Source organism: Boleophthalmus pectinirostris, unplaced genomic scaffold (assembly GCF_026225935.1).
Source record: "Boleophthalmus pectinirostris isolate CB_2022bp ecotype Guang Dong unplaced genomic scaffold, ASM2622593v1 HiC_scaffold_18, whole genome shotgun sequence".
NCBI lineage: Eukaryota > Metazoa > Chordata > Actinopteri > Gobiiformes > Gobiidae > Boleophthalmus > Boleophthalmus pectinirostris.
Window position 1 is genome coordinate 18,586,281 of NW_026571133.1, and position 10,558 is coordinate 18,596,838.

Sequence of the window (10,558 nt, forward strand, 5' to 3'; positions counted from 1 at the left end):
TTAACATTTATCTTTATATTTCTCTGTAACAGTTTATGGTGCTTCAGAATTTCTTATCGTGACTAACAACGGCTAAGTGAGAGGGAACATTTTCTTATTTCATTACATATGCACAATCCAAACAAAGGTTGTAGAAAACAGACAAAATAATTGCCTTTTAACATACCAGTTGCATATGATATTTTCTTGTCACATTTTACTATAATTTAAAATAACAGCATTTTGCAATTTATCAAATAATCAATTCATTGTAATATCATTATGCCCATACATGTTTCTGTAAATGAAAAGTTGCCTGGGGGCTTGAGATTTGTACTTTCAAAATACTTCTGAATCTATTTTGAGCTAGCTGTCTATTTATAGATTCACTGGCCCATGTACCGAATAATTGCTTGAATAATGGTGGAAAAAAAAGATTATTATTACATTACACTTTATACATAATCAAAGAGCCCTGCCCTGCCACTGACCATATTACTTACAGTGCTGCCCCGTATGCTTTGGTAGGTCCGGGATTTTCCAGGCCAGAGTTACTTTGATACCACATTGTGCTCATGTTTATAGTTTCTGTTTCTCTTTTATCCTATTTGACTTTTATCTCTCCCACTGAGCTGCCACGGCCTAACCACACAGCCCCACTCAGTATTTCAGTAATGAGCGTTTTGCCTGTCCTTGGCTGTGTGTGGTACTCAAATCCCTGCACTCTTTTGTTCTTATCATTTGGCTGCTGTTTTGCTCCCAGACCCAGAAGCTCAAACATGGGGATGGTCTTATTTTATTGTTTCAAATGGTACATCAGTGCCTCATTGGTAAAAACCTCAGAACATATGCCATATTAAAGAAATTATAAAGCAAATCTTTATTCAACATTGTATGAACACGAAGCCTATGACTGTTTTTTGTACAGGTTTATGTTGCATATTTTGCACAGCTACGCCTTTTTTAACTAGGCAATATACTATCATTATTTGTGTGGGTTAATACAAAACATTCTATCAGATGTTATTTGGCAAACACAACTAAATTAATTAACTCTCTCTTTCTTTGGAAAACGTCAATAGGCTGTTAGATCCCTTAACCAGGTAAACATAGGCCCAGCCCTTTGATAGAAAGTCACGTGTGTTGAATGACAATTAAAACAATGTGACATTTCAGTTTACATTTTTGATTTTTCAACAGCTTCACTTGAATGGGTTCAGATTTTACATTGCGTCCCTCTGTTTATTTTCAGTACTGTGACGTGACCAGCGCACTCCTCCTTTTTGAGGCCCGTCAGACGTCAGCAGCGCGCTCATTGGACAGCTCCTGTTGCTGCTGTGGCTGTCCGTGTGCGTGCCGTCAGGGACGGAGGGGGCGCTATAAAAAGCAGCCCCCACGCTCTGCGCTTCACTCTGGAGGTGGCAAGACAAGGGAAAGGTCGGAGAAAGTTGCGCAGGGACCCACAGGCCCCTGTACTTACAATAACAACACTGCAGCTACCGTCCTACAACACGGGACTCTCGCCTAAACTCCCTTCTACCTCGATTATTAAATGCCAAGACAAGCAGCTCGGACTCAAACACACAAAGACCGCTGCTCACAAGTGGAAACATCCAACTGCCTTCGGGACAAACACGTAGACAGCCACTCATCGACCAACGCGCACGGGTCGTCGCCGTTGCTTTTTCTTTCTCAATGCATACCCTTTGTGCTCGGGGAACCATGAAACCAGAGATTAACGCTGCCGTCGGATTTCTGTCCAGATTTCTGCGGGTGAAAGGACATGTAAATGACCGACAGGTCCAAACATTCAGCCAAAGCCTACAAGACATTTTGGCAGGTAAGAAAAAAAAATACAATATGCTTACAAACTCTCTCCATTACGTTCAAAAACCATCACACTTGAACCGAACACTTCATTTTTGTGTTCATTAATTTAGTGGGTCTGTAATATACCAGGATAGTACCGATAATAGCCTTTCTTTGTTCTCCAACTATCATTATCTGTGCGCCACGAAAGCGCTCCACTTTTTTCGTGTAATTCAAAGCGAAAACTGATATCAATGTAACCATATCCGAGCGAAGGCCTTATTTGATGATTATTGCGTGTAAAACGTCGAATGTTTTAGGTTTGGAGTTTTCATTGTGTTGTTTCAGAGTGTGTAAAAGAGGGGGGAGTAAGGAGGCGCTCTTCTCAAACAAGGAAGTGCGTCTCGATGAAGCTCTGAGCAAAACAGCCCCCAGTGCGTTGATAGAGGCCGAGTGAATTACGTAATGCTCAACTATAATTGGGTTATCAAGCACATTTTTATCTAATTAGACTATTTTTTGTATACCTAACAAGTAATTCTGCATTTATATTTTTTTATTAGCCCTGTTTTTGCATTTGTTTTATACTTGCCCTTTTTCAACTGATTAAACAAAATGTGATGGGCTAGTTCATTCATATTTAACCCCTTAGCCATTTTCCCGCATTCATAGCCATACTGTTGTTTTTTGTGGGGGGGTTTTGCGTGTGTTTTTGTTTTTAATTAATGCTTGCTATATTTAATAACTTATGCGTTTAGATGCCTCATATCTCCAACATCTGTCATGTTTTCATCGTTAATAATCTGAAGCTCACGTAGCGAGCCAGGCTTTAGGGATTTTGCGCTTTTCTGTGGTAAACACATTCCAATCTGTGGGCTTTAAAGCTCCCATACATCTGCTCGTCTCGCTCCGTCTCCAGCGACTCAAGCTCTGGGTGACCTACATTCAATGCCGCGCTTATTTACAAAGCGCGCTTTGCTGTGATCAAAATGAAAAGTTAGGATGTAAAATGGAGGACTCGGCAGGGACCATTGGATAGGCTGTTCTATTTGGTCATATTGAGTAATCTTTTATTATGATGAAATCATTGTTTATAGTTTGGTCATTAGAATTGGTTATGTCAGATTTAGGGGTGAGGCCTATATGAAAAACATTGCAGAGAGAAAAAAAACCCTTCTATTGTAGAACCACATTACACAAGGGAATGAATTCTGTGCAAAACTACTGAGCAATTCAAGCTCAAACTGATTGATTGACCTAACAATATTTGGAATCCCACAGCTATGTAGGACTGGGCCAACTCTAAAACTGTTTTTGAACTCAAAACATTCAACCATTGTGTGTTCATTCGGCTGAAGAGCTGTAGCCTGTAAGTCTTCTGCTGAGTACAGGGGAAAGAACCCCTTATTAGTTTAATGGATGTATTTAAATAGTTGTGTGATATTTGTGCTTTTGTTTTCATGGTTTGCCATGTTATTCTGTTTTGAGGTCAGCTTTGTTTGTCAAAGAAGGCTTTGGATAAACTCTTTAGGTTACGCACGCATTCAGCTGCCTTCTTTCTGTTTCCTGTCTCTACCCCTCCTTCCTGCGTTCTGGTTTTTAAGTAGAGGTCTTGTGGAGCTGATCCTGTCCCAGCTGCTGCTCCAGGTTTGGGAGGTAGAGCCGTCTATGTGGCCCAGTCTGATGCTCTGCCCTGGGCCTTTCATGAGTGCCAGGCCTCTATTAACACAGCAACAGTCCTGCTTAATGAGAGGAAAAGGAAGGGGGTTATTAGTGTTCAAAAACATTAATAAATATATAGTCAATTTTTTTTCTTATTTCCTTCATTTTTGGTGCTTGTTAAAATGTCCAAAAGTTATCCAAAAGCGGTGTGTGTTTACAAATGAACAGGAGGAATACATTAATGAGGCCCTGTGCCTTTAAGAGGCGGAGCTGTGCTTCCCAGATGGCTGGCCAAGTTTAACACGTTTGGTGTTTTTGTTCGGTGAGTCGCAGGAGACTTTGTGACACTGAGTGCACACTGCAGAAGGATGGTGGCAAACACAGCCCCAAACAAGACTTACAGATGTCCTTTTATCCTTTGGTGTAAAATGAAATTGGATTTTATGAAAAACACTTGTGTATATATATGTAATATGTGTGTCATTGGTACATACTTTTGGTTTAGTCACCTGCTAACCCAGCTTTCTTTTGGTTCCTTCTGCAGAGCAATACAAGCACCACTGGTTTCCAGACCGGCCCTGTAAGGGTTCAGGGTACCGCTGCATCCGCATCAACCACAAGATGGACCCCCTGGTGGGGCAGGCAGGCCAGCGCATTGGCCTAACCATCCAGCAGCTGTACCTGCTACTGCCCAGTGAGCTCACGCTCTGGGTGGATCCCTTTGAGGTCTCCTATCGCATCGGTGAGGACGGCTCCATCTGTGTCCTGTACGAGTCTACGCCCACGCCTGTAGTACTGCCCCCCTCCGCCTCCATCAGCTCGCCTTCAGGAGGCTCCTTGGTGGACAGTCACATCAGCTGCAAGGAGGAACTGATGGTGCTGGGCAGAACCAGTCCCTCCAAGGCCTACAATATGATGACTGTGTCCAGTTAAAATGGCTGCTATAACCCAGCCATTTTTGATCAGGGTCACACCATGTCTGGTCAGGTATTTGATCAGTGCAGGGTGAGCCTTTTTAAGCTAAGAATATGAAATGAAATAGTGAAAGAAGAAAAAAGAGAAAGGATGTGGCCTACCATCCAGGTGATGGAAACCTTGTTATTTTTACCCTTTAGCCATTTCCCCCATTCTGTTCTGTCATACCATTGAATCAGTTGGGCACTCCCATTTTCCCGGGGAGGCTTCATGGAAATGGAACTGTTGGGGCAGCTATACCCACCAACCAGGAACCTCTGGAGTCTGGCTTGTCAACTCGCCTGGACTGTAACAACATTGAGATCAGCTCCACCACTGAAGGGGCTATCGGCATCAATATTTGCACTTTTCTGACTTGTGATTACTATGGGTACACATCCTGACTTGCGTGCATTACACCAAAATCAAATTTACAACAACCCCATCTGAAGAGATTTTTATTTAATTTTTATGACTGGGGAGGAAGTAATGAATTGACATGTGTATTTTTACATAAATAAAATTGAACAAAGGAACCCCAATGTCCAGCATCCACCAAGCAATTTTCTCTAAATTCCAAGTGGAAAGTTTATGTGCAAATTTATTTCCTCCCCAATCTACTATAAATGAGAATCTGCTTCCTGCCCTTAAGCTGTTTGTAAGTGCAAGTGGAATTGTGTTTCAGACACCTGTTACCTATGGATACCAGTGTGTCCTATTGCACTGTTGCTTACCCATTATTTGTGTGTGTAGCTTTCCAAGGAAGGTTTATCCCTTCCTAAAATGAATTAATGAATGTTGTTGAAATTCAATCAAAAGTTCCTGTGTTACTTAGCCCCATCCCCCAACCACTTTTCCACTTCTGTTTCACCAAATTTCAAAGTGTAGCAACGGGGTCCAGTTCTACCCATCTGTTGGTCATGTGACCTGTTAGAATTGACATTGAATGCACTTTGACATGAGATTGTGTGGGATGTTTATTTTTATAGAAAATTGCCTGCATTCCATCCATTCGAATGTCATCTTTTAATGCCGTTTATTTGCCCATCTCATTTTAACTTTCGTACTTACTGTAGCTTCTATGTTGAAACAATTGTGTTTATGAGGGACTGTGCAAGTCTGGGCTGGAGCATTTTACACTGTATTAACATTTCAAATCTGTTTTAGCCACAGTCATTTTGGTTTGTGTGAACTTTCCATCTGTTTGACACTGTCCTGGCTCTGGCTGCAGAGCTGTTCCCTCAGAGACACATGTTGCAAAATGCCGATAGAGTTATAATGATGGTCTGAAAGGTCTGGCCTAAGTGATGACTGTGTGAGACTTTGGCCTGTGGAGGTCTGCAGCACACTGTTAATGTTTCATTTCAATTTGAATCCAAATCGACCCGAGGCCCTCAGAGCCTTGGGTTTAATTTACATTTCCAGTCTCCATAGAAACGATGCCTACCTTTTTGGAGGTACACTGCCTTAGTGAGACATTTCTATTAAGAGCCATTTGTACACGTCTGGCTAATGTCAGGCTCAAGTGTACGAGGTGCAATATGCTGTGTGGACCAGACTAAGGTGTCTGCCTTCCAGCCTGGCAGCTCCCCCGCCCCTTTTGTGGCGGTCAGTGCCTCAAGTTCCACATATCAGGCCTCAGCTCAGACCTCGTCCTGCCAAAGCAGACCAGCACGCTGCCATCTGACCCAGTGGAGCAGGGAGACTTAATGTGACACATATCAGCATTCATCCCGGGAGGGTGGGCTGAGGGCGCCAGGCAGGGGCTGTGTAAAGAGAAGGGGTGAGGGCCAGACTTTGTCCAGGGCAGCTAAACTTCCTCCACCCCTCTCAGGACTTATCCAGCACCCACTGACCAGTGCCTGGCCCCAAGCTCTCCGCTCTCCAGTGATGGACAAACCAGCACACACGCATGCCGTGATCAAGGGGCTAGTGAGAAATGCAGAAACGTATTACAAAGTAGTTTGCTTGAGGGTACCAGGACATTGTTTTATATTGATCTCACTGGATTGTGCTGCACTTGATTACTGATTGGAGTAGCATCTTTGTTTACATGCATTTTAGGATGACGGTTTGACGTACCCCTCTTCACTCCTGTTTTGAGGCTCAGTGGTAGTGGTGCTAGAACAGATGCTGGAACAGTGTTGCCAGGCCAACCTCTGGACACATCTGTCACAGCAGACTGCTCCACCAGTCATCCCAGACCTGTTTATGTATAAGCTTCTAAGCCCAAGAGGATCATGGGTCCTGGAGCTCCAGCTTTTGATATGCACTGTACCCAGCCCGCAGTTTTCAGCTCTGCTCTCCTCCCCTCAGTGGCCTGTGACAGCAGAGATCTGTGTAGACCAGAAGTTTGTTCCATTTTACATCGTGCTGCTCCACATAGCTTGTCATGATTTGTGTTCCCCAACAGAGAGGGTGCCCATCTCTTTCCCTTACCTGTATTTTACGGTCACACTGGTGTTATCAGCTCAGTCTCAGCTAACTCTGCTGTTGACATTTCTGCTCTTCATGTTAAGAGGATTTTAATCTGGTAAACCATTTTAAACAATTCGTTTTTAAATGTTCACATGTCTCAAATTGAAACCAAAAATAATCCTCTCCAGCGCCTCCATCACTATTTTGAGTTGGCTATTGGTAATGTCCTTGGAAATATTGATAACTTAAATGGCATCCATTCAGCTTGTGCGCACATAGGTTACAAAATGTTGTGAGTGCTTTGACTAGTCGGAGGTAAATAGCACATAAAATGCACTAAATATGTCAAGTTGAAGTGACTTTTGGAGACGAGGAGTCTCTCTGGAATGTATTGCCAAACTCAGGCCTCAGACATTCAGTAATACCCTTATGGAGAAGTTATGCATGTTAACACATGAAACGGAAAGGGAACAATTTTAATGTTGTCAAATATTGTCACCCTTTAGTTGAATTATTGCCACTTTCACATTGGAGGGTTTCAATATTGTAGAATGTATTGTAACTGTACAAATGGTAGAGTACATAACATTATACTTGGGAAGTGCCAATAATTGCTATCAGGAGGTGTTTTGGATGTATTCCTTTTTGCATTTCATCTTTTAACATGGATAATTCTTTTCTATGTGGAGCCATTAGTGACGGGAGCATTGGCAAGGACCAAAGTTGTTTTGGTGAAAAATATTGTTTCCATGATCTGTAATTGTAGACATATCCTTTGTTTTTATTTTCTTCTTTCATTTTTTTTCTATTTTTTTCTTTTTCCTTATTTACATAAAAGCAGAAAATAGACAAAAAATCTGAGCTTACCCAAGAAAAGCTGTTTCTCGTGATCTTATGTCAGTACACCGTGTTCAGTCTCTTTTCCTTGGGTATGTTGTGATGAACTGCTGTAAATTTGTACAGTTCATGTAAATTGATTGTGCGGAAGTTGTACAGATTTCTATATTTTGGAAGAAAAGTTTTTTTTTCTCTGTAATAAAAGATTTCCTATCTTGGCATCATATTCACAGTGATCTGTGTCCTTATTCAAATATTACCACATCGGGTGTCACCAACTTGAAGCCGCTTGTAGCAACACAAGTGGAAAAAGGGCTAGAGTAAAAGGACAATTGGATACAATTCAGCTGTAAATAAAGTTGATCACTAGCGTTTGTTCATACTTAGCTGTGCTAGTAGCATAATATATATATAATCTTTAAACTAATGCATGTCACAGAAGGCCAAACATTTCAGTGTTTACATTTAAAATTTAGTACATTATAATCTTTGTTTCTACAACAATTGCTATGTGTGAAGAATCCCTCAGTCGTCCGGGTAGAATCCATGACGAGGAAAAAATTCAGTTTGTTAACTGGACAAAAGTTAGTTTGTTTGAAGAAACTGAATTTTCTCCTCGCCAACAATTGCTATGATTCTATGAAACAGTACAGTGAAGAAGTAAGGTTCTGAAAATTTGGTGGTGCTTTGGAGGTTACAAAAACAAAACAAAAATGTAGCCTTGGTACATTTTGTGTCTCCACTGTGCTCTGTTGTGTTTTTAAATGTGTAAGAAATATTCAAACTTATGAATCGAAATGGAAGTGTGGATGCGTGTGTTGCATTGCTGATTGGCTATGACAGATGGTCCAGTTAGTAAATCCCCTCTCTAAACTTGAGGGTGTAAAAAGTGCTAGCTCTACTCTGGCCCAAATATGCGTTTCAGGACAACAGCTGACTGTGCAGAATGCACCAGTGTTGGATTAAGGCTGCGCTCCTTTGCAGCGCTCTCAATCTCCCTGGTTGCTTAGCAGCAGGCAGCAAAAGAAAACATGGGGCGCTTTTTGACACCCGCACAAAGGAGGAACGAGACAAGCTGGTTTAGCAGGAGCCGAGGGAAGAGGGAGGGCCGAACCTTTGAGCTGCTGTTGAAGTTAGGGTTTAGCTCCACAAATAGCAACCCTGCGTCCTGGGACAGTGGATATATGGATATAGTAGAAATGTTTATTTAAGTGTGTTCTCTGTATCTGTGCTACGATATCAGTACCCAATACCCAATGCAGAATTTCTGAAATGTGTATCATATATTTTGACCAGATATCACAGTATGACCTCTGAATTAATACAGTATGATCTATTATTTGGTATGATTTAATTGGGTGTAAATGAGTGGTTTGCCATCACTGTAATGTGTTGTGTGTATGTGTATATATATATATATATATATATATATATATATATATATATATATATATACATATATATATATATAATATTGCACGAAAGTCTGGTATAGGTCAACTTATTTGGCAAGTGGTCAAAAAAAGTGTAAAAAAAAAAAAAAAAAGAACAGGGGCTTAATGTTACTGTGGTCAGTATCAATCTGAAATGCTGTACCCCTTTGACACCATGAATGTTCTAAATGTACATGAATCTATTGGGTTCATAATCATACACTCACTGTATGTACTGGGTTGAAATTCCAAAGTTCAGTGGAAGATTCAGAACATACTCAGATCAGTTGTTTGTTTTATATGAAAATATTATCCTAGGGAAATGAATGTAAAACAGCCTAGAAGAAAGACAAACCACAGTAATCCAGATTTAAAAGGATTTTGCAATCCACACTGAACACGCTTTCGCAATGAGTCACACAACATGACTTCTGTCACGTTTCCATCTGGAAAAAATAACTGATGTTGAAACATTGTATTTTCTTGTAGCATCAGAAAATCATAAACCTTTTGTAATGGGTATTTTATTCAGCGTATACATTTTACAGCAGAAAACCTCTTTTCTTATCCTGGCCAGAGACTAAGGCTTTTCTACTTCTGTTAAAAAAAAAAAAAAAAAAAAAAAATTGACATTTTCTCTGGTCAAACTATTTTGTTACAATGGTGAGTTGTAATGAGGTGTGTCAGATTACTTGGAAAATACTTGTGAGATTATTTGTACCTGATTTTGAGATGGACCATATAACAATGCATTCCCTGTCATGACCCACACTTTACTGTTATTATCTGATTAGACAAAGGCTCAAATGTCCCACAGTAACCTCAGTGTCCATACAGTGTGTTCAGAAGAATATCACAGGACTGAAAACAGACTCCACCTCCTCCTCCGAGGGCCCTGCTTTATTACCAGTGCGACCCCTGAACCTCCTGCTGTCTGTGGATCTCTGCTTCTGTGTGACTACTTCAGGGACAAAACCTCATCTGCCTGATGGCTAAGGGCATAAAACACTATTCGAATGGTATTCTGTTATAACATTGTGTGCAGTGTTTATTCCTTTACGCAGATCATTGGAGAGATGGGGGATCAAATTAAGTCCTGATTGTATGTAAAACATGTATGGTGATATAGTATGATTATTTGTGCCAGGACATAAGACTAAAATAGTAGATCAACACTTAATTTGATAAACGCTCCCTTGTTCACCATCATCAATATGCTTTTGTTATTTATGACACACTGAACCAACTGTTGGTGACCAGCAAATACAAGGCTAATCTATTGTTTATTTAGTTAGCAGTTAATTTATTAGTTATTCTCATTTTACTTGTATGTTGCTACAGTAAACCAGTCGAACTTATTATTTAGCAAATTTATATTATATTCTAAATGTTTTGAGTGCTTGGGTATTACATTGTTTGGTGCGGGAAGGATATGTCATACCCATTTTATTCTAAAGCAATATGGC

General features: G+C 40.7%; 1 protein-coding gene across 1 annotated transcript; it reads left to right on the forward strand.

Annotated features, from left to right (window-relative positions):
• Positions 1-1,366: 1,366 nt before the first annotated feature.
• btg1 (B-cell translocation gene 1, anti-proliferative) lies at positions 1,367-7,885 on the forward strand. The gene is made up of 2 exons (XM_020926323.2): positions 1,367-1,819; positions 3,995-7,885. Exons 1-2 carry the CDS (start codon positions 1,675-1,677, stop codon positions 4,381-4,383), a joined length of 534 nt encoding a protein of 177 aa, XP_020781982.1. The 5' UTR covers positions 1,367-1,674; the 3' UTR covers positions 4,384-7,885.
• Positions 7,886-10,558: the final 2,673 nt, after the last annotated feature.

Bases quoted from the DNA above. Each gene is read 5' to 3' on its own strand.
- btg1 (XM_020926323.2), top strand. From the start codon at position 1,675: ATGCATACCCTTTGTGCTCGGGGAACCATGAAACCAGAGATTAACGCT. The intron at 1,820-3,994 runs GTAAGAAAAAAA...TTCCTTCTGCAG, and splicing joins CCTACAAGACATTTTGGCAG to AGCAATACAAGCACCACTGG.